Below are 25,025 nucleotides of genomic sequence, written 5' to 3' on the forward strand. Positions count from 1 at the left end.
CTTTGCAACCACTGACACGTTACCAGCAGCACCGGGCTGCCTACACAGTCCCCAGCCTTCGAGCGCCCTGACTTCCCGCTGCTGCTTTGGGCTGCGCGCGTGGCTGATCCGGAGTGGCAATGGGTGTATCCGTGGCGTGAAAGTGACGTTTACTGACACCAGTAAAAATCTCCGCTCTGGGAGCCTAGCTGTAAGGTAAAGCAGGCTCCCCCCTTTGTTGTATGCATACGGTAGTTGCTTTTCCGGCTGCACTCTCTCCTCTGCATATAAATTACATTGCTTGGCAAAAGCGCACTGAGTGCCAAATTGGACAGTGTACCTTGTTTCTTTTCCACATATCCATTTTTAATCCACTTTCCACTCAATTATCTTACACAACAGTTTGTCACTATGGCTGCTCACAGCAGGTCTGAATTTCTCCTGATGAATTTACACAGGGTAATCAAACAACATACCTGAGAGTATGCACTGTTTGCCACTATGACTAAAAAAATCCCAATAGGAGCACAAAGCTAGTTTTCAGTGCTAACATTGCAGTCTACGTGCCTGCAGCTTACCTGGCTATGTATATGGCATTGAGACCTCTAAAGATAAAAGGCAAGATCCAAGGGCTATTTCAATCCCCACTTTACTTCAGAGGTTTGGTTTTTTTTTTAAAGCAGCTGGCAGTTTCTTCCTGGTCTGTCCAAGCAGCTGGCATCACTGAATGCCCCATATTTAGAGCCACAGTAAGGGGAGTGGGAGCTGTTTAGAACGGCAGATGTAGCCCCAAACTTCCTCTGACATACAACACAATAACCTAGACAAACCTTAATTCAATAAGGTTTAATTTAATTCTGTACGTATTTTAAAAGTTGCCCATTGTATTAAAAATGCAATTGCTAATATTATTGTGGAATTATATGTAATTTCTCTAGGAAATCTGACTAATGCAATATTTTGTTGTATTAGGAACTTAAAACAAATCCTTCGGATAATACATGTGAAGTGGATTTCCCTAGAAATATTTGGGATGAGGGGAATGCAAAGGACTCCCCACTCACCTTTTGAATTTTCGCCTTGTGCAGAAAACCATTATCTGGGTGATTACCCATTCACAATCTCTTCGAAGGCCCAAACTGGATAAATGACTCAAAGTTATGAGGGTTCTTGTTCTGCACAAAAGCGTGTTATGAACTCAAAACCACAGGAAAACCCTCATGTGGGATTTTGAAGAACTGCTCACCTGTCAGAGCCCATGTTGGAGTTGGGGGGTCAACTCGAGTTAGCTTATTAGCATCCCTGTAGGTGGTTCTATATTTTTAGTGTTTTCTCTTATGCTTTTACCTTAAGAATGAAGTGTGCTTGCTTAGAAAGAGCTGTGTGGTGACCTGTATCAGTGGTAATTACATGGTGTACAGCCTCTGAAGAGAAGGCAAAAGAAGCCTGGTTGGGCAGCCTGTCTTTTGCTGAGAATATCATCATTTAGTCAGGGGACTGTGCAGCCTGGAAATACCCTGGTCAGAAGTGAGAGAGACCCATGTCTCCATTCAAGAGAGGAGATGGTTGGGGAACTGGAAGCCTATACTAGGTGACCTTGCTGGATGACAGAGGGCGCATACCAGTGCAGTTGCCCTGAGCTGACACGCGTGCCTCTCATAGATACCTTGAGGATCTGCTTTCTTGGGCAGATTGGGCAACACGTACATTCCTGGTCATAGAATTGAGCTTGATGGGGATTCTCTCCCACAGGAAAGAAAGGAGGACAGACTTTGGTTCTTGCACTGGAGAAGGGCCCAACACCTTCTATCTCCAGCCTGGCAATTCAAGTGTGAACTTTACTGTTGCCATGGCCAAGCCAGAAGCTGGCACAGTACAACAGTGAAGTTACTTTGATAATCCTACCATGTTCATGGAGGATAGGTCCAGCAATAGTTATTAGCTCTGGATGTCCCATAGCATCTGATTGCCAGGAGGTTGGACTTTACAACAGGGGATGGATAGCTCAATAATTGCCCTGTTCTTTGTTCATTCCCTCTGAAGCAGCTGACATTGGCTGCTGTCAGAAGACAGGATGCTGCGCTAGATGGACCGTTGGTCTGATCCAGTATGGCCATTCTTGTGTTCGTACCATCATAATTAAGGCTATGTTTTAGTTACGGGTATTTTAAATGAAAGTCATGGACAGGTCATGGGCAGTAAACAAAAATTAATGTCCCAGGACCTGTCCATGCCTTGTACTATATACCCCTGACTAAATGTTGGGTTTTGGCAGGGTGGAGGATGGCGGCACATGATCTGGGACCCCCACTGCTGCTGCTCTCCCCTAAAGCATCTGGTATAAACTGCTGCCAGAAACAGAATACAAGACCTGATGGATTGCTAGTCTAATCCAGTGCAGTGAATTATAAATTGGTATGTGCAGCTGCTTTACGATGTTAAAATATGAAATACCCTTACATAAATAAGGTGGTTTTCATTTTCTTTGTAATAAAGGAGTGTCCTTTCTTGGATACATAGCAAAAAACTCTGGGATGCAAATATCTACCCATTCTCTTCTGTAAAAATGGTTTAAAAATTCTGCCTGAAGTTGTTAATGCCACAACCACTTTAGAAGGATGATGAAGTTCAGTTTATTCTTTACATATTTTACTGGTACAGGTATGACAATGGGATAGAAAAATGACAATATATTAGTAAAGAGTTATCCAGAAAGGCTAAAAACTGGTCAATAAATACATTAAAAACATACCACATATTGCTGTAGAAATGTTGTATACTCATTAAAAGTTGAATGAGTTGAAAAGTTTTTGGTGTTTTCCATGCAAGTTACAACTTGTCTTTTCTCTAACATCTATGCTATGCAACATTCCTTCCTTACTAGGAATGGGATGATATCTAAACTCCACGTTATAAGTAAAAACACCTGAAAAAACAAAATCCCAACTCTCCACTGCTTTTATAAATAAGTTGATTAAAATGCTTAAAACCCTTAAAAATGTAATTTACTGAGCAAATTCTTTATAAAAGGCAGTCTTTTAAAAGAAAGCTGTTACCATAAACCCAAAATGGGTTGCTTGTGCTTCAGCATGTATTTCTTTAAATTATTTTTAAAACTATATTCATGGCAAAAAAGTAAATATAGTCAACAATTACAGAACAAGAGGTTGCAATATGGACTGGATGCAAATTTAACATGCTTCAAAATCTGTCCAAGAACACACTAAACATTTGTCAACATCACAAAACCATCACCTAATCTAACCATCTGAAATGGAGCTCTGATAATACTTAGTTCTTTGCATGCTCAAAGCACTTCACAAACATTTTCTATTAGTTCTAACACCCCTGTGATGCAAGTATCCCCATTTTACAGTTGGGGAAATGGAGGCAGAGGGAGTTAAGTGACTTGCTCAAGTCCAGACCATGCTCTCCCATCTCTCTGAGTTCTATAATACTTTTCTGTATTTTACTACTAACATTCTAGTAGTTTTATGGAAACAGGTGGTAGGTATCACTGCCATCAGTCCTAGCAGTCATCATTCATATTACATCATTTTGAAAGTTACAGCACAGATGTTACTGTAAAAAAAATCAACATTAGATCCACTTTAATGCACCATGTTGGGTCACAAAGTTCTAGCATGCTGCACCTTTTTAACACACACCCATTCTTTTCAAAACAAAGTACTAAAGATATAAGATCAAATTCTGCTCTCTAGTACAGGTGCAACAGCTATTAAACTCAGTGAGAGTTGCAGTTGTACAACAGATAACAGAATTTGGCCCATAGCATCTGTCCCTGGGAACATCTATAATCCCCACAGCGGCCCAATATATACTGGCACAGTACCATCAAAATTGAAATATACCACAAAGATGTGGAAACGTAGCAGCATGGAGAACTTTCCAATTTTAACAATATGCCTATCTGAACCATGTCCCATAATCCATCTGAGAACACTGTAAGTTAAATTTCTACCAGTCTGGAAATTTCATCTAAGACGATGACGGCAAAAATGTCATGTTTTGTGCGAATTACCTAAAGCTATAGCATTCAGCCAATATTAAGATTTTCATATGAAATGTCAGGGCACATTAGTGATTTTACCCGTTCTTGTCCTTTTCCTGCATTTTCTACCTAGTTCCCTACAGTCCTTGCTCCACTTTGGTTTTTGTCCTCGCGCCACAAGCTTACTCCAAATCCTTCCTGATGTCTTGTTGCCTTTTCAGAAGAGTCTCTAAGTTTGCCCCCACCGTTGGGTTGCAGGAGCAACTAATTAAATTTACATATCTAGCTATCTGATTTGCAAGTGAAGACAGACATCTAAATTCTATTACTTGTACCCACAAAATGAGTAAGGATGCACAATTAGAGCCCTCTTAAAAGTGTCCATAAAGCTTCTGCAAGGCACACATGCACTTGTCCCCACTCCTTCCTTGATAGTTGTTCCTGTAATCCTCCGTGCCTGAACTTGGCTTGTTTACGCAGCCAGTTTCTCCCCAAAACCCATACCCAGGCATAAATTCACCTGCAATGGAGAGGGAACTCAGAGAAAAATTCCTAACTCTCCCACTTCATCTGAACTGCAAAACCGAGCCTGAAAGAAATGAGGGTCAAATTCCTAAAGTGCAGAGTACCCAGAGTTGGGGCTGGATTTTCATGAGAACTCAGCTCGCAGTTAGGCCCCCTAGATTGTGAGCTTTTTGGGGCAGACACAGGCTTTATGTTCTGTGTTTGAACAGCACCTAGCACAACAGGGGTCCTGCTCTATGACTATGGCCCAAAGCTCTATGGTAATATAAATACTAATAAATGAAGTCGTCAGATTTCCAGAAGTGCTCAGCACTAGCATTTCCTTTTGAGGGCTGCTGGGCATGGAGCACTTTTGAAAAGCTCATTCTTTATTTAAAGTAGGGCTGTCATGTGATTAAAAAAAGTAATACTGATTAATTGTGTGATTAATCCAACAGTTAATAATACAATTTAAATATTTTTGGATGTTTTCCACATTTTCCGATATATTGATTTCAATTACAACACAGAACACAAAGCCTACAGCGCTCACTTTATTTTTTATTACAAATATTTGCACTGTCACTGTACAAAACGAAAATAATACAAGTACCATAGTGCAATCTCTATCATGAAAATTGAACTTACAAATGCAGAATTAAGTACAAAAAAAAACCCTGCATTCAAAAATTAAACAATGTAAAACTTTAGAGCCTGCAAGTCCACTCACTCCTATTTCTTGTTCAGCCAATCGCTCAGAGAAACAAGTTTGTTTACAATTACGGGAGATAATGCTGCCTGCTTCTTGTTCACAATGTCACCTGAAAGCAAGAACAGGTGTTTGCATGGCACTGTTGTAGCTGGTGTTGCAGGATATTTACATGCCAGATGCACTAAAGATTCATATGTCCCTCTGTGCTTCAACCACCATTCCAGAGGACATGCGTCCATGCTGATGACGGGTTCTGCTCGATAACAATCCAAAGCAGTGCAGACCGATGCATGTTCATTTTCATCATCTGAGTCAAAAGCCACCAGCAGAAGGTTGATTTTCTTTTTTGTTGGTTCGGGTTCTGTAGTTTCCACATTGGAGTGCTGCTCTTTTAAGACTTCTGAAAGCATGCACCACACCTCATCTCTCTCAGATTTTGGAAGGCACTTCAGATTCTTAAACCTTGGGTCAAGTGCGGTTGCTATCTTTAGAAATCTCACGTTGGTACCTTCTTTGCAATTTGTCAAATCTGCAACTACAGAGAATTCTTTCCTGGCTGGTGAGTCTTGCCAATGTGCTCAGGGTTTAGCTGATCGCCATATTTGGGGTCAGGAAGGAATTTTCCTCCAGGGCAGATTGGAAGAGGCCCTGGGGGTTTTTCGCCTTCCTCTGTAGCATGGGGCACGGGTCACTTGCTGGAGAATTCTCTGCACCTTGAAGTCTTTAAACCATGATTTGAGAACTTCAATAGCTCAGACATAGGTGAGAGGTTTATCGCAGGAGCGGGTGGGTGAGATTCTGTGGCTTGCGTTGTGCAGGAGATCGGACTAAATGATCATGATGGTCCCTTCTGACCTTAGTATCTATGAATCTATGAAAGTGTTCTTAAAATGAACATGTGCTGAGTCATCATCTGAGACTACTATAACATGAAATATATGGCAGAATGTGGGTAAAATAGAGCAGGAGACATACAATTCTCCCCCAAGAAGTTCAGTCACAAATTTAATTAACGCATTGTTTTTTTTAACGAGCGTCATCAGCATGGAAGCATGTCCTCTGGAATGGTGGCTGAAGCATGAAGGAGCATACACATATTTAGCATATCTGACACGTAAATACCTTGCAATGCCACCTAAAAAGTCCCATGCGAATGTCTGTTCTTACTTTTTGGTGACATTGTAAATAAGAGGTGGACAGCATTATCTCCCATAAGTGTGAACAAACTTGTTTGTCTTAGCGATTGGCTGAACGAGAAGTAGAACTGAGTGGACTTGTAGCTCGAAAATTTTGCATTGTTTTGTTTTTGAGTGCAGTTATGTAACAAAAAAAAATATCTACATTTGTAAGTTGCACTTTCACAATAAAGAGATTGCACTACAGTACTTGTATGAGGTGAACTGAAAAATACTGTTTCTTTTATAATTTTTACAGTTCAAGTATTTGTAATCAGAAATAATATGAAGGGAGCACTGTACACTTTTTGTATTCTGTGTTGTAATTGAAATCAATATAGTTGAAAATAGTAGAAAAACATCCCAAAATATTTAATACATTTTAATTGGTATTCTATTGTTTAACAGTGCAGTTAAAACTGCGATTAATTGTGATTAATTTTTTTAGTCCAATTAATTTTTTTTGTTAATCGCATGAGTTAACTGTGATTAATCAGCAGCCCTAATTTAAAGCAATGCTTCTCCACACACATCCTCTTTTCTCCATCTTTGGGGAATGCTTCATGTTAGCAGAAACCCTTCAAGTGCAGTTTCCAAAGTTCTGAGCCACTGCAGGGCTGCTAAGTCACCAAAAAAATAAAATAAAATAAGTTTCCTCCACAGGCAGAAGAGGGGAGCAAAAGTTTCAAAGCTTTTGCCCCTGCCTTCCAGCAGTGGACTCAACTGGTCTGCTACTCTTGTAGCTTAGCAGATGGGCTGAGAATCCCAACAACCACCATATCTTGGGAGGTGATAAGCACCAGCAGCTTTCACTGACTTCTAATGGGGACTGGGGATGCTCATCACAAATCAGGATCTGGCCCAAAGCACTGAGCAGGAACACAGGGGACACTAATGACATCAATCTGAGTTGTGGTTGCTCAGCACAGCTGAGTAAGCAGGCCAGAACTATAAGACATCTTCATCCAGACTTTCCAATAACTAGGAGCTCTGAAATTCCTGGCTAGGTTTTTCCTACCTGGCTCAGCTTTTCTCCCTCGGTTTTTAAAAGTCAAGGTGCTGCTGGGATCAGGATTCAACTCTTCATTTTCAGGCAGTGTTGAAATGATTCCCTCGCAAACCCACAAGAAATGCACCTAGACACCACTATGATGGGAGCCCTATCAACGTCTGTAAGTGACTGGAACCACAAGCTTGGGTTCCAAAGTGCCTACTGCAGTTTCATCTTAAAATGCCAGTCTTGAGATGTGAGCCAAGCATTCATTCCCAAAATATATTGAACAGAGTCAAAATACTGGTTTGAATAGATTGATTTGGTTCACACCATCCAACTGGACTTACAGATCCCAGATTCTTTTTTACTTTTTCTGTAAGGTTGGTGATTTGGCAACTCAGTAGCTATCATGCAGTCAAAAATATAGTTGGACTAGTGGCAATTCACTGTTGTATGAAATTGGCCAATAGTCACTGAGAGAAAGCATTTCTTTATTATTAAAACAGTCATGTCTTCCAGGTACTTCATAATTCCTCTAGGTCAGTTAAATCCACAACAACTTTCAAGAACAGAGTGTCATCTTTAACATAAGTGTTCTTTGCATTTTCCAGCACAGTGTGTGCCACAAACCTTGGGCACCCAGAGGCAATATTCATCTCTCCATCTGGCCTTTTGAAACTGCTGCTGTTAGGGTCGGCTCTGAAGACTTCCACAATGTGATTTTTTTTCCCACTTTGGTCCAGAAGCATAAGTGTAACTTTTTGCTTGAAAGGCCATGGTAGCAAAGAGTCAAACTCCCCTCTCATCACTACGAAGTATAGGGAGACATGCGTCCCTTTTCCTGAGCCATCCCCATTCAGATATGCTCTTGCACATAATCTGTACCCACAGCGGCTGGTATAAAAAGGCTGACTGAATATAGAGACAGTGCGGCCTTCCATGGCTTCCTTTTTCTTCATCTTGTAGTCCATGATTTTCCAGATTAGTTTTCCATTGTAACATGTGCCCTCCAAAAGCTTAAACCGCTCTTCGTTTTTATTGATCTGTGCTTTGTGAAGACTGATGTGGACATCATGTTTGTTGGACTGGCCTTCCAAAACAACTGGGGAAGAAAGACACATGAAACATCCAGTTAGGGAAAATTGTGATTGAGACAAAGTGAATTACAGACTAGGGGACCGTAACAACTATGTGGCTAGAGCCCAGAGTTTAGAAATAACTGAGGAATCACAGGAACTACACAAGACAATTAACTTTGTGGCAGTGGCCATTTCAGTGAGTCTGCTGCCATTAACATACTTTGAGTCAAGAGAATCCTCTTAATTCCAGCACAAAGGACGACCCCTGTTTGAAGACTACCGTCACACATGCATCTTAGAGATGTGACAGAGATGCAAAGTTTGGATTTGGATCTCAACTTCCTTCAAGTCTGGGTGTGTTTAGCTATACGAGGTTTTGGTTTTGGTTCAGATCTGTTGGATACACACATCCATGTTCTAGTCATTTATTCAAAAAGCATTTCTTTGTAATTAAAATAGTCATGTGTTCCAGTTACTTTTCATAATTCCTCTAGGTCAGATAAATTCACAACTTTCAAGAATGGAATGTCATCTTTGACATAGGTGTTCTTTGCATTCTCCAGCACAGTGTGTGCCACTGATTATTCTAAGAATTTATGCTAGTATTTTCAGGTTGTAGCAGAAAAATAACCTGACACTATGGGGCCTAATTCTGAGCTCACAGGTGAGAGTGAGGAGTAACACCATAGAAGTGAAAGGAGAACCAAGCCCCACGTGTCCTACAATAGCAGAGCATTACAGGCTGCACAACAAAAGCAGCTTACATAGAACCCTGTTGTGCATAAATTTCTTGAACATGACCTAACAACAACGACAACAAAAGCAGCCCACTGGAATTTAAGGGAACAACAGGGTAACAAATAGCAGTATTAGCACAGTGGAAGTTACCAAAAAGTGTCATCTTCCTGTAATAAATTTACCCTGACTCTCTCAGGCTAAAGTTTTTAACTTCAGAATCCTATAACAACTTCACTGTAGGATTATTACACTTTTTGATAACTGCCACTGCAATTACAAACGTTGTCACCCAAAGGGCTGTGCACCAAGAACTATGATCAACTATGGTCAGCAGAAGAAGGCTGGAGAGAGGGCACAACTCAAAGCAAGTTACTGCAAAGGTTTACCTGTCATCCACCATGAATATCAAGGACATTTATCACAGAAACGTCATAATCATTTTGGTTAAACTTTTTGTTGAGGCTGATGTTCATCTTGAAGAGCCACATCCGGCTAATTGTGCAAACAAGTTGATGGGGAAGGTGATCCAAACAGATAAACAACATCACAGCCTCTAGTAACACCAGTTTTTACTCAAAAAATACAAAACAAAAAAATCTGAGCATACCTAAACGCTGATCATATGTCTCCATAAAGGAAATCTTCTGCTTTACATTTTCAATAGTCTCCAACAGTGGCCTCAGGTCAAATTTACTTTGCTGCTCGTTTGACATTTGTATTAGCTGCCGCACTTGTGTTTCCAGCCATGCAGATTTATCAATATGACTGGCAAGAGTCTTCAAGTTTAATGCAGGAGGAGGGGAATGAACACACATTAATAAAATTAATCATTTCATTTGAGATTTAAAAATGTCTTTGTACAATAGTAATATTGACTACACATTACATTCAAGAATATCCTCATTTGCCTTTGGAATCCTTCAAATATTTCCTCATGATTAATTCAGCATTCATTCACTAAGAATCAATGTCTAATTCATTACCATTCACCATTTACTACTTTCATCTCAACTGGTTTGATTACTCTCATTTACACCAGCATAACTGAAATTGGAAACTGGCCTTATGAGTCCTATTCAGCACACCTTACTCTGGTCAAACTCCCATGGAACTCCCAGGCTCCCATATTAATTATAATGGGAAGGCTGTATGTATTGTATTTTAAAAAACAATAGTGGTTTAAATCCATATATGGAGCACAGTGCACTCCAGAAATCAATCCAAATTCATGCAGTAAGTGGCTTTGAAAGCTGGTGTTTGTTATTGTCCTGGCATTAATTACAACTATTGCTGGATAATTGTATTCCAGGCCATAAAAAAGCAATTTGTCAGTAAGATAAAGTAAATGTCTCACCTGCGTGTTTACCATCAAATTGCTGTTTTTCCCAAGCAGCTGTGCAAACTGTCTGAATTCCTTTTCACACTTTTTAACTGTGTCTGCTAGCTGTTGGATTTTAATCTCTTTAAATTCCAAACTCTTATATAGGTCAGATATCTAAACAATGGAAAATGAAGAGTGAAAACTCAAGCCTATCCAAAGCATACAGGAAACAGATTAAAACGTATGGAAGCTATATAGGTACACATGGAAGGGTTTATTGATGTGCTGCACCAACATACCTAGATATAACAACTATTTTCCTGTTTCAAAATGTTAACCCAAAATCCCTGGATGGGGCAGAGGTGAGGATGGAATCCCTGCCTGTGTGTGTAAAAACCATAAGCGTTTATTGGCTTTGCTAAAGAACCAGATTTTTTTAGTTCGAATGCTGTAGGAGACTCAGACCACCAAATGTTGACTAGCCACTAGAGGGGGACAGAGAGCCATACTGTGTTAGGAGGGATTAAAAATGCATTGCACTAAAATTATTGGCACCTAGTCAGCGTAACAGATGAGTTAGGGGGAAGCACTGGCTCCTAATACTGCAGTAATGTGCTACATTGTAGAATTCTGAATCATTTACTGTTTTTGCTCCTTTGTTTTTAAATAAACACACATATTGGTCTGAATTCATTCTGAGGTTTACATCTGCTTCTGCTGATACAAGCCCCAGGTGCTGGGTCCCAAACAGTGGAACATCTCTTGGGGGTAGAGAGCAGCTGGTTGCTGGGCATTCCAAGGTGGCTGCAACTTCCTCTCCATTGGGAGGAAAGGGGCTGCAGATAGTGGATGGTGCTGCCTGTAAACAGGGCCTGGCCTGGGAATCCCCGAGGCACCTATCCCTTGAAACTGCATCTTTGCCACCGCCCCCCCAGCCAATTTACTATGGAACCCTAGACAAAACTTAGGATGCCATGTCCACAGCCCTTCCCCCCAAAGGGAGAGTTTGGGGTGAAAAACAGCAAGGAGAGCAGTGGCAGTGAATACACAAGGGTGCAGTGCAGGGGTGGGGTTCAGTCTAGCTCAGTGATTCTCAAACTGTGGGTCAGGACCCCAAAGTGGGTTGCGACCTCACTTTAATGGGATCGTCAAGGCTTGCTTTACACTTTCTGGGGCCCAGGGCTGAAGCCCTAGGGCTTCACCCCTGGGTGGCAGGGCTCAGGTTACAGGATCCCCATCTGGGGCTGAAGTCCTTGGGCTTCGGCGCCCGCACCCAGGACAATGCAGCTTTGGCTTTGGCCCCCCTGCCCAGGACAGCAAGGTTCGGGCTCCCCCCCGGGGGGGTCGTGTAGTGATTTTTGTTGTCAGAAGGGGGTCGCAGTGCAATGAAGTTTGAAAACCCCTGATAGCTTATTGGCTTCACTGGAAAGGGTTTTTGACTGGCTTGCAAAATGTGGGATGAAAAGTTTAATATTCTTTAAAGAGGAGGCTGGGCCAATCCCAACACATGTGCAACCTGGACTTTTCTTTTACCAGTTAAAAACTGTTGAAGAGTGTTCATTACACATGTTCATTACCTGTTCTTCCAATTTGGAATTCTTGTCTAAAATTTGTAGCATGTGTTCCCTCAAAGCAGCGTTCTCATGTTCTGCAAGCTTTCCTCTTTTAATCTGGGGGTGGGAGGGTAAAAAAAATAAAGACAGATGAACAGAGCTGTTAATAGAAAGTTCTGTTGGGGCAAGTGGTTAAATATTTCTTTGCCTGCTTCAAAAACAGATGAACAGCTCCACCTGCTTACTTTGATATCTTAAATCACATTGAAAGGGACTCAGAGGACAGAAAAATAGTTACTTAGGCTACCACCCTTTAGTGCTTTTGGAGGAAAACCGCAATCACAGTACAAATGGAGGTCTAGATTACAGTACCTTTACAGGACAGCCGTATTGTTTATAGGGACAATCTACTTCTGCCTCAGGACACACACAGAAGTGCTTATCCATCTGCAAGTATTAAAACAAATTGGTAGTGATAAATTTATTGAATAATACATTCATTGAACCTAAACTCCTGCATAAGGGGTGCAAAAAGGCCAAAGTGATGTTAAGATACCATTTGTCACATACAATGGAGACTGATTAATCAGTGTCAACAAACGAGACAGATGGTTTACAATAATGCAATGTGCAAAAGCTCTGCAAAGCATAGCACGTTCCTATGATATGCTTTGATAAGGTCATGTATCAATTTTAGGAACAAACAAAAGTAGCATCTCAAGGAATGAAGCAAATTCATCCCAAATGTGGAACGGTGAGGCCTATGATGCAAGTTCTAGTTTTCACAAAACGATACAATTTGCCAACTTACAGTAAGTGATCAAACAAATAATACCTCCTTTTTCAGAATGATCTGAGAACAGTTGTGGAGACAAGGCACAGGAAAATCAGGACATTCATTTTTCTCATGGTTCTGGGGGAGAAAAAAAAAGATTGATTAGGAATGACTTATACTTGTTATTCATGAATAACTCAATTTTTCTAAGATCGTACAGTGCATGCAAGAAGGAATAGGCAAGATATATATTCTGCACAGCAGCACATACTTACATCAATACACACATTGTTGGCACTCAAACACACACACACCCACGTTAAAAGAATGTTATGGTTGCAAAAATCAAGCACTCAATCGTTAGGAAATGCCAGAATTAAAAGTTGCTTGTGCAACCTTAATTCAACCCTCTAAAACGTGCATAGCATCCTAGGTCCTCTCAAAGGAAATGTTGCCAGAATTTTTTAATATGAGCAAAACAACATACTTTTCCCTAGCCTTGATCTCAGAACCAACTAAATCATTTTGGCTGAAATAGTCAAAAACCAGAGTTAGACATTTGAGGCCAGATTTGTCCTTTATGTAATTCCACAGACTGAGAGGATAAATTTGGCCCATTGGCTTCAGTATGCGCACAAAAAAAATTACTAATTTGTCAGAAATAATATTTTTAAATATACAAATTTTCTTTTTAAAAAGTATTTTTAAAGGGAACAGATGTCAACTTTGTACCTACAGTTATCAATATTGTTATAAAATACATGTATTATATGTTCTTCAGATACTCAAATGAATTTTGTTTCAGAAGCATAAAACCTCATAGCAACTTTGGAACTTTTTTCACAGCAATTTAAACAGTTGAACTTTTAGGAAATCTTTCGCAATCTTACCTTTAAATGAATTGAAACCACATATTGATTACAGTACTGGCATATTTCTTCTCGAAATTTACAGTGCAGACTTAGGTGATCTTTTAAATCTTTCCGAAGAATCTGATCCTGACATTCATCATTAGTGCACTGAACACTTTCAAATAAGCATTGCTGAAGGTGATCCTGTGCCATGCAACAACAAAACACCATCATACTTTAAAAGTCACATGAGTGTAGAATGCACTGACTAGGCTAGAATTATGGTTAATTGTGCCCTTACTTAAATACCAAAGCGTCTGCTAGAGATATTAAGACACTACATAGGTTTAGTTAAAGAAAACTAAACAACACTTTCCCAGTAATGGCTCTGATAATTAAAGTCAGAGAAAGGTCTGAAGAGTCAGAGAGAACCTTTGCTTTGATTTCCACTCCTTGTCCAGTTAATATCTCAAACAGGAACCAAACTGAAACAATTTATGCTGGCAAGCAGCAGCAATACTTCTTTCTCTAGGTCCTCATAGCTCGTCAATCACCGTGGCAGCTACCTGCCTGAGTCTACTTTCTCTCCATTTCTACAGAATTTTAACTTTTATTTTAACAAAATTACTGGTTTTTGCTCTCAGAGGAGCAGAGAAACCTTCTGAATGTGACCCAATGCAGTACTGTCTTACTGAGTCAGCTGAAAGACAGAGACATTATCACAAAGAGAAAGGATGTGTGTTAACAGGAGTCCTTATTAAGCCAATTATTTAAAATATAACGGATGTGGACTTACAACTGCAACAGGTTCGGCTTAGTATTTAAGTTTCATGTTTACATATAGTAGTACACTGAATAGGTCAAATCAAGACGTATGTACTTAGGCCAAACTCCGTTACAGTAATCTCAATGCTGTAATAACCCTGAAACCTAATGACAATAGTTTAAAGGGGAAAGAGCAAATTAATTTATGACAGGTCAAAGTTTTGACTGACTAAAGTCTTCAGAATTTTGGCCAATAAATATATAAAGATACTTTAACACTAACCTGGTATCGTCCCAGAATTATTTTTGAATTGCATTGAGGAACATTTTTGCAAAATACTTGCAAGTTGAGAACTTCTCTTTTACAGCAGTTGTCTTTGAACACCTGCAAAGGAAGCAATCTACAATCACAAAATTTACGAACTTGCGTCATTAAGAACACAAAGGACAGCAACCTACCACAAGAAATCTTTTAAATGAGAGGCGTCCACTCCAGCTGCTAGTGTGATTCCAAACGATGTCATGCTGACAACATATACTGAGAATAGCGGTAAAAGGAAATCACTGACAATACCAGGAGACTAAGAACAACAACGGGATGCTTTGAAGCATGAAATAAAAACAGGCTGACTACATGGATTATGCATTGAGCTACCTATTGTATTGCAGCTTTGGAAACCTGGGATTGAGGCTAACCTTGATATTTCATTCTAGGACCTGCATTGGGCTGAAGCTGTTGTAGAGGTGATGCTTTTAGCTTCTGGGAGGAGGGGATACAATGCATTGCTCATAAGCATCTTCTACTTTTTGGATGAGAGCTAAATTAAGCTCTCAGAGCAGACTGTCAGCCTTCTTTTGAGATCTTCAAATGAGAAGCACTATAACAAGCACAAAGTATTACTATTATACTAATGGTCCCAAATCTTTTTTGTGTGTTACTGTTGCCACCACAACTCATGCACACAGTAAACGGGGGATGAATCCACTGAATAAGATGGTGGGTGAAATACCTACAACATCCCTAACACGTGGAATGACGGGCACAACCTGATACCCAAGTTCCTTGCTGGTAGAGGATGTGAAATCCACTGGGACTGTGTCCTGGCAGAAACACATGGGTACAGGGAGGGCTCATGCTCACACTCTGGGCCAAATAAATATATTCCTAAAAGGATGTGGCTTAAAAAATAGCCATTGTGTGACCTTTCCCCAAAAAAAGAATACCAAAAAAAAAAAAAAAAGAAGTGTGCAGGATTAATGAGTTACATTGAAAATAGGCAAGGTGACAGATTACGTTAAAACTAAGTACTGTTAAATAACCAGAATAGGAGGCGGGATTAAAAGAATAAGAAACCTATTCTCTGCTGTAAATACATTTCAAGACCAGAGACATCTTATGAGTCCACCAAGTCTGTGGGTATAGACCACATACCACTGGGTTTAAGGCAGGACTCCCAAAACAGAGTACTAAGATGGCTTTATTTTGAAACAATTCAGTGGAGTGTAAGGTAAAAGCTCCAGCTGTAAGGCATTAATGTCTTACTTCACTAATAAAACATCACCAAATACAGAGCTTCCTTGCTCATTGTTTCCAGAGATGAAGGTGGCAGTGCCCTGGTTCATTTAAAGGCTGAGAGCTGCATTTGTCCCTACTTTATCTTAGTCTTCTGTTGGAGCCCACCCCCCTACAGGCTGGATGTCCAAGCAACCATAACTACCAGAATTATTCCTTTTCTTACCTCATGCGCTTTTATTGTTTCTTTGTCTACAGGACAGGTGGGTACTGCATTAAATTCTCTACATTAAAAAAAAAGGGCAGAAAAATATTAATTCACAGAATGCTTAATTCCTTCTACATAGGCTTGGCCATACTGATTCAGACCATTGGTTCATCGACTTCATTATCCTAGTGGCCAATACCAGATGCTTCAGGGACAAGTGGGAAAAGCCCCATAATGCACCTTGCTAATTTTCAATACTGCATATGGGGATTAAATGTTTGAATAGCACTTTGAAAATGTATTGTGCTAAGAATTATAAAGCCAAGTTCTACCCTCAGATTAAGTAGGAACTGCATTTAGTATGAGGAAAATTTATCCTGTTATTAATAAGTATTTTTTTAATTAACAGAATTTTATTACCCCATGACTATACATTGCTAGTAAATGATGTTGTATTTGGGAAAAACCTCACAGTGTAGGTGAAAGGATCATTATCCTTTGCCTAACTCAAGCAATGCCTTCCCTTCCACGCTTGAGACCTTTTAAATGTGCCGAACTGTCTCAACAAGTTATCAGAAATACTAAAAAGAAAGGGCAAGAAACAAAATACCTAATGACATATTATCCAAGGAGTGACAATCCAAAAGAAAGAGAACCAAATATGAAACATTAAAAAGTATATTTAAAGATACTGACATCTATATGTGTAACAAAGTTTCAGCGAAGTCTACATGGCCAACTCCAACCTTCAGTTATATAAGGACCATATATCAATGTATCCCCACTGTGCAATTAGATCTGTGTGGGTGAACGAACCCCTTTTACCTCTGATGAGCCCCCCATGAAGTCAATAGACCCTTTCACCACTGTGAGCTGACTGCAGGATTGGACTGATTCTGATCTCTCATCAGATTTATAATGGTATAACTCCATTAAAGTCAATGGAGTCACACCAGTACAAGTGAGAGCAGGATCAGTCTAACCACCAATATAAACTACTGTTTGTTTAACGCAAATAACAACAGGCACCTAGATATCATGGTGACAGACAGGAGTTCTATGCCCATTCAATCACCCTGCTGGATGGTCTCTCACCTGTCATACTCTATAGTATAAAAGCTCAAAATTTTTATCTGAAAACAATTGCATCAGACCCACAACATGATTTACTTTGTTTGAATTGCCAGAAAGACCTCATGTTCCTTACCACCACCTATCCAAACTGTACTCGGGACCTTTTTAAAAAAAAACAAAAACAAAAAACCCAAACACATACACACACGTACACATTCCTTGATCCCCAAACGACAGATTGTATCTCAAGACATATGTACCTTTAGCCAATGGGAGTAGGTGCCATTCCTGGTCTGCTTTCAAACACAGTCCACACACTGAGTAGAGTCCAAACTTGTCCCCTTCCTGGGGTTTGGTTTTATTATAACAGAGAAATTAACCAGAATAAAGTTCAGCTCAATCCTGTTGTGTGGGTTTGACCACACCTAGGGTTGCCTACCTCGAGACTCACTCACCCCCCTAGATTCTTTCTAGTCTCCCATATAGCTGAAGTCTTGTCTACACACAAGAGTTAAATAGATTTAGTTAAATCGATACAGAATCTGAGGTAAACTGATGTACTTCCCCCTTCTGCGTACACACATCAGTTTCTAAACTGATTTAATTAGATCAATATAACTTTTATGTTTAGAGAACGCCTCAGAAGGGTAGCAAGTTGCCAGCCTCTGTGAGTCAGCAGAACTAACTTAAGCCTTCCCCCAGTCTGATCAACAGCTGCTACCAGATTGGAGTGTTTCAGGCTAACATTGCCAACCTGTTACACCAACAGAGACTATGTACTTTACACACGCATCTCATAAGATTTGTTATGAGGTTTGTTATTGAGCCCAAGCCCACTGAAGTCAATGAATTTTTCTGTTGAATTCCATTGGCTTTGGATTAAGTCCTTTAATATTGTTATGGCATTTGATGTTGACTTTTGAAAGATGTTGACTATTGTTAATTGTTGGGGGGAATTATTTGTAGAGGGAAGAGAGAGAACTGTATTGTTCTTACCTCAGAGAAATAATACAATGCTGGCAAAATCTGTGACCACATCCTGTCTGGTGAGGATTGTGAAGGACTAAGTGGCAATAGGCACATTTGTACCGTTCTTCTAAGGTTTCAACAAAGTGGTAGTCAGTGTCAGGTTCAAAGTCTAGAGAAATGCCGCTGGTGGAATTCTGGCGTGCGAAGATGTTTGAGAGACCAGTAAGTTCTTCAGAGGCCATGGAAGCTGTACTGGAAAGCCAAGGACAAAAAGTTTCAATTTAAGTACTTTTATGACCAGTAAAATCACCTCCACTACAGTTTGCAAGATGAACATTAATGTGTTTTTGGACTCATTCTCTCGCCGTAGACTTCAATACGGATTTCAGATTCAAATGCAGGATCAGTTACTAGACAGCAGTACAAAAAATATCATCAAGGTACTCCAGAATGATGAATGATTTATTTCAGAGCTAGCACCAACATTTATGACTGTGAAGAGGTTCACAGTCTGAAAATTTCTCCCCAACAGAAAGGAGGTTACTTTTCCCTAGTTCTCGTGCTAGATCCTGCAATCCTTACTCAAGCAAAACTGCCACAGACTTCAATTAGGCGTAACTTGGTCCTACAAGTCCCAGGCATCAAAACTTTACATACAGTAATAAAAATGCCTTGGATTTGAGCCCACACACCTTTACTAATTCATTTAAACTAGTTCAAAAAGAGTAATGTCTCACCATGGTTCACAGCAACTGGAAGAAAGAATGATGACTTTACCATAAGTACAGATTTGACAGAGATCAAAGACTTGGGACCCGATACTTCTCTTTCTGATTGATCACCGATTTACACCAGAAGGCTAGAATTCTATTTTTCAGAATCTTACTTTAGTTAGTTATTTGTATGTTATTAACTGCATTAGTCATGTTTGAAAAGAAGTAGGGAGAAAAGCAAGATTGCAAATCAGAATCGTAACTTCAATTTTCTCTCTCTCAGTCTCTTATCAGGGTTTGAAATAGATACACCATCAATTTCAAGCCTAAATGGTTCACCTAAATAAATAAATAAATAAATAAAAATAATCAGACCTTAAATCTGTGTCAGGTCCCTCAGTCTAGGGCAATGGGTCTCGGACTGATAATAGCAAATCCTTACCCGTGAACCAGTGTAATTTTCATCCCTTAAGACGCAACATACATAAGAATTTATTTTTTTTCTGCTCCTGTTGCTGTTTACTGACCAACAGAGAAGTTTACGTAGTGATGTTAACCTAATTAAATACATTTAGTTATGGGATGTGTGTAGCAGCAGAATACACCCATCATATTAACCTACATTTAAATGACAAGTTCACTCACAACACACTCTATTGATCATTTTTCCATCCTCTTCCTTACTCATAGCGTAGAGCATAACTAACTCATGGAAACATGGTTTATGGTAATTAAAGTGTTTACTTTTCTTTTACAGCACTGTCCTTAGGGCAACACCGATATACAAGTTACCTTACTGTATATCAGTGTGTAAGAAACTCAGCCAAGATCTTAGGTGCTGCCCAGGGCTGTCAAGCAATTAAAAAAATTAATCATGATTAATTGCGCTGTTAAACAATAATAGAATATCATGTATTTAAATATTTTTGGATGTTTTCTATATTTTCAAATATACTTGATTTCAATTACAACACAAAATACAAAGTGTACAGTGCTCACTTTATATTTAATTTTCATTACAAATATTTGCACTGTAAAAAAACAAAAGAAATAGTATTTTTCAATTCACCTTATACAAGTACTGTAGTACAATCTCTTTGTCATGAAAGTTGAACCTAAAAATGTAGAATTATGTACAAAAAATAACTCCACTCAAAACAATGTAAAAGTGTAGAGCCTACAAGTTCACTCAGTCCTACTTCTTGTTCAGCTATTGCTCAGAAAAACAAGTTTGTTTACATTTAGGGAGATAATGCTGCCCGCTTCTTGTTTACAACGTCACCTGAAAGCGAGAACAGGCGTTCACATGGCATCGTTGTAGCTGGTTTCACAAGATATTTACGTGCCAGACGTGCTAAAAATTCCTATGTCCCTTCATACTTCAACCACCATTCCAGAGGACATGTGTCCACACCAATGATGGGTTCTGCTCAACAACGATCCAAAGCAGCGTGGACCAATGCATGTTCATTTTCATCATTTGAGTCAGATGCCACCAGCAGAAGGTTGATTTTCTTCTTTTGGTAGTTCGGGTTCTGTAGTTTCCACATCAGAATGTTGCTCTTTTAAGACTTCTGAAAGCATGCTCCAACCTGAGGATTTTCTGGACAAAAGTCAGGATATGCTTCTACGGGCACAAAGCTCTAAAAATTTAGAGCAGGTTGCACAGCGGAGCCAAGAGGCCAGTGAAGAGGCTTGGCAACATGTGACCTCCAGAAGAAGAAGGGGGGATGTCCGGGTTTCAGCAACGCAGACACAGGTAACTAACCGCTTTCATGTTCTCTCCACAGGTACTAATGCGGAGAGTGGACCAGATGATACGTCTGAGGGAAGGGAGCAGAAGGAGACTCCGCTGGTTGGAAGGCATGAGATGCACTGTCCTGAGATGGGGGGTTCCACGACCACCACTCCCAAGAGAAGGAGGCGGGTGGTGGTGGTCGGGGACTCTCTCCTCCGGGGGACTGAGTCATCTATCTGCCGCCCTGACCGGGAAAACCGAGAAGTCTGCTGCTTGCCAGGGGCTAAGATTCGTGATGTGACGGAGAGACTGCCGAGACTCATCAAGCCCTCGGATCGCTACCCCTTCCTGCTTCTCCACATGGGCACCAATGATACTGCCAAGAATGACCTTGAGCGGATCACTGCAGACTACGTGGCTCTGGGAAGAAGGATAAAGGAGTTTGAGGCGCAAGTGGTGTTCTCGTCCATCCTCCCCGTGGAAGGAAAAGGACGGGGCAGGGACTGTCGGATCGTGGAAGTCAACAAATGGCTACGCAGGTGGTGTCGGAGAGAAGGCTTTGGATTCTTTGACCATGGGATGGTGTTCCATGAAGGAGGAGTGCTGGGCAGAGACGGGCTCCATCTTACGAAGAGAGGGAAGAGCATCTTTGCAAGCAGGCTGGCTAACCTAGTGAGGAGGGCTTTAAACTAGGTTCACCGGGGGAAGGAGACCAAAGCCCTGAGGTAAGTGGGAAAGCGGGATACCGGGAGGAAACACAGGCAGGAACGTCTGTGAGGGGCGGGCTCCTGCCTCATACTGAGAAGGAGGGGCGATCAGCAGGTTATCTCAAGTGCTTATATACAAATGCACAAAGCCTTGGAAACAAGCAGGGAGAACTGGAGGTCCTGGTGATGTCAAGGAATTATGACATGATTGGAATAACAGAGACTTGGTGGGATAACTCACATGACTGGAGTACTGTCATGGATGGTTATAAAGTGTTCAGGAAGTACAGGCAGGGCAGAAGAGGTGGTGGAGTAGCACTGTATGTAAGGGAGCAGTATGACTGCTCAGAGCTCCGGTACGAAACTGCAGAAAAACCTGAGTGTCTATGGATTAAGTTTAGAAGTGTGAGCAACAAGAGTGATGTAGTGGTAGGAGTCTGCTATAGACCACCGGACCAGGGGGATGAGGTGGATGAGGCTTTCTTCCGGCAACTCGCAGAAGCTACTAGATCGCACGCCCTGGTTCTCATGGGTGACTTTAATTTTCCTGATATTTGCTGGGAGAGCAATACAGCGGTGCATAGACAATCCAGGAAGTTTTTGGAAAGTGTAGGGGACAATTTCCTGGTGCAAGTGCTAGACGAGCCAACTAGGGGGGGAGCTTTTCTTGACCTGCTGCTCACAAACAGGGAAGAATTAGTGGGGGAAGCAAAGTGGACGGGAATCTGGGAGGCAGTGACCATGAGTTGGTTGAGTTCAGGATCCTGACGCAGGGAAGAAAGGTAAGCAGCAGGATACGGACCCTGGACTTCAGGAAAGCAGACTTCGACTCCCTCAGGGAGCGGATGGGTAGGATCCCCTGGGGGACTAACATGAAGGGGAAAGGAGTCCAGGAGAGCTGGCTGTATTTCAAGGAATCCCTGTTGAGGTTACAGGGACAAACCATCCCGATGAGTCGAAAGAATAGTAAATATGGCAGGCGACCAGCTTGGCTTAACGGTGAAATCCTAGCGGATCTTAAACATAAAAAAGAAGCTTACAAGAAGTGGAAGGTTGGACATATGACCAGGGAAGAGTATAAAAATATTGCTCGGGCATGTAGGAATGAAATCAGGAGGGCCAAATCGCACCTGGAGCTGCAGCTAGCAAGAGATGTCAAGAGTAACAAGAAGGGTTTCTTCAGGTATGTTGGCAACAAGAAGAAAGCCAAGGAAAGTGTGGGCCCCTTCCTGAACGAGGGAGGCAACCTAGTGACAGAGGATGTGGAAAAAGCTAATGTACTCAATGCTTTTTTTGCCTCTGTCTTCACTAACAAGGACAGCTCCCAGACTGCTGCGCTGGGCATCACAACATGGGGAGTAGATGGCCAGCCCTCTGTGGAGAAAGAGGTGGTTAGGGACTATTTAGAAAAGCTGGACGTGCACAAGTCCATGGGGCCGGATGAGTTGCATCCGAGAGTGCTAAAGGAATTGGCGGATGTGATTGCAGAGCCATTGGCCATTATCTTTGAAAACTCGTGGCGAACGGGGGAAGTCCCAGATGACTGGAAAAAGGCTAATGTAGTGCCAATCTTTAAAAAAGGGAAGAAGGAGGATCCTGGGAACTACAGGCCAGTCAGCCTCACCTCAGTCCCCGGAAAAATCATGGAGCAGGTCCTCAAGGAATCAATCCTGAAGCACTTACACGAGAGGAAAGTGATCAGGAACAGTCAGCATGGATTCACCAAGGGTAGGTCATGCCTGACTAATCTAATAGCCTTCTATGATGAGATTACTGATTCTGTGGATGAAGGGAAAGCAGTGGATGTATTGTTTCTTGACTTTAGCAAAGCTTTTGACACGGTCTCCCACAGTATTCTTGTCAGCAAGTTAAAGAAGTATGGGCTGGATGAATGCACTATAAGGTGGGTAGAAAGTTGGCTAGATTGTCGGGCTCAACGGGTAGTGATCAATGGCTCCATGTCTAGTTGGCAGCCGGTGTCAAGTGGAGTGCCCCAGGGGTCGGTCCTGGGGCCGGTTTTGTTCAATATCTTCATAAATGATCTGGAGGATGGTGTGGATTGCACTCTCAGCAAATTTGCAGATGATACTAAACTGGGAGGAGTGGTAGATACGCTGGAGGGCAGGGATAGGATACAGAGGGACCTAGACAAATTGGAGGATTGGGCCAAAAGAAACCTGATGCGGTTCAATAAGGATAAGTGCAGGGTCCTGCACTTAGGACGGAAGAACCCAATGCACAGCTACAGACTAGGGACCGAATGGCTAGGCAGCAGTTCTGCGGAAAAGGACCTAGGGTTGACAGTGGACGAGAAGCTGGATATGAGTCAGCAGTGTGCCCTTGTTGCCAAGAAGGCCAATGGCATTTTGGGATGTATAAGTAGGGGCATAGCGAGCAGATCGAGGGACGTGATCGTTCCCCTCTATTCGACATTGGTGAGGCCTCATCTGGAGTACTGTGTCCAGTTTTGGGCCCCACACTACAAGAAGGACGTGGATAAATTGGAGAGAGTCCAGCGAAGGGCAACAAAAATGATTAGGGGTCTGGAACACATGACTTATGAGGAGAGGCTGAGGGAACTGGGATTGTTTAGTCTGCAGAAGAGAAGAATGAGGGGGGATTTGATAGCTGCTTTCAACTACCTGAGAGGTGGTTCCAGAGAGGATGGTTCTAGACTATTCTCAGTGGTAGAAGAGGACAGGACAAGGAGTAATGGTCTCAAGTTGCAGTGGGGGAGGTTTAGGTTGGATATTAGGAAAAACTTTTTCACTAGGAGGGTGGTGAAACACTGGAATGCGTTACCTAGGGAGGTGGTAGAATCTCCTTCCTTGGAAGTTTTTAAGGTCAGGCTTGACAAAGCCTTGGCTGGGATGATTTGATTGGGGATTGGTCCTGCTTTGAGCAGGGGGTTGGACTAGATGACCTCCTGAGGTCCCTTCCAACCCTGATATTCTATGATTCTAACCTGGTCCCTCTCAGATTTTGGACGGCACTTCAGATTCTTAAACCTTGGGTCGAGTGCTGTATCTATCCTTAGAAATCTCACATTGGTACCTTCTTTGTGTTTTGTCAAATCTGCAGTAAAAGTGGTCTTGAAATGAACAACTTGTGCTGGGTCATCATCTGAGACTACTATAACATGAAATATATGGCAGAATGCAGGTAACACAAAGCAGGAGACATACAATTCTCCACCAAGGAGTTAATTCACAAATTTCATTAATGCATGATTTTTTTTTAATGAGCATCAGTGTGGAAACACGTCCTCTGGAATGGTGGTTGAAGGATGAAGGGGCATACGAATGGTTAGCATGTCTGGCACGTAAATACCTTGCAATGCCTACTACAAAAGTGCCATGCGAACGCCTGGTCTCACTTTCAGGTGATATTGTAAATAAGAAGTGGGCAGCATTATCTCCCGTAAATGTAAACAAATTTGTTTGTGATAGCGATCGGCTGAACAAGAAGTAGGACTGAGTGGACTTGTAGGCTCTAAAGTATTACATTGTTTTAAATATTTGAAATAAAAAATAATAATATAAAGTGAGCACTGTACACTTGTATTCTGTGTTGTAACTGAAATCAATATATTTGAAAATGTAGAAAAACATCCAGAAATATGTAATAAATTTCAATTGAACTCTA

At 41.2% G+C, this 25,025-nt stretch overlaps 1 protein-coding gene across 7 annotated transcripts in view; it reads right to left on the bottom strand.

Annotated features, from left to right (window-relative positions):
- Positions 1 to 2,596: 2,596 nt before the first annotated feature.
- Positions 2,597 to 25,025, bottom strand: part of TRAF5 (TNF receptor associated factor 5) — a 44,825-nt gene continuing 22,396 nt past the window's right edge. For 6 of the 7 annotated variants that reach the window (XM_037895755.2, XM_037895758.2, XM_043543691.1 and 3 more), the window contains 10 exons: positions 18,250 to 18,474; positions 16,198 to 16,255; positions 14,742 to 14,843; positions 13,733 to 13,897; positions 12,903 to 12,980; positions 12,440 to 12,514; positions 12,092 to 12,184; positions 10,548 to 10,688; positions 9,801 to 9,969; positions 2,597 to 8,478 (listed from right to left, as the gene is read on the bottom strand). In XM_037895755.2, the coding sequence (XP_037751683.1) occupies positions 7,901 to 8,478; positions 9,801 to 9,969; positions 10,548 to 10,688; positions 12,092 to 12,184; positions 12,440 to 12,514; positions 12,903 to 12,980; positions 13,733 to 13,897; positions 14,742 to 14,843; positions 16,198 to 16,255; positions 18,250 to 18,464 (1,674 nt within the window). In that variant the 5' untranslated portion in view covers positions 18,465 to 18,474 and the 3' untranslated portion in view covers positions 2,597 to 7,900. Of the gene's footprint in view, positions 8,479 to 9,800; positions 9,970 to 10,547; positions 10,689 to 12,091; positions 12,185 to 12,439; positions 12,515 to 12,902; positions 12,981 to 13,732; positions 13,898 to 14,741; positions 15,337 to 16,197; positions 16,256 to 18,249; positions 18,475 to 25,025 lie in introns of those variants that run through there. The other variant, XM_037895759.2, reaches the window with a different exon arrangement.

Source organism: Chelonia mydas, chromosome 3 (assembly GCF_015237465.2).
Source record: "Chelonia mydas isolate rCheMyd1 chromosome 3, rCheMyd1.pri.v2, whole genome shotgun sequence".
Taxonomy (NCBI): domain Eukaryota; kingdom Metazoa; phylum Chordata; order Testudines; family Cheloniidae; genus Chelonia; species Chelonia mydas.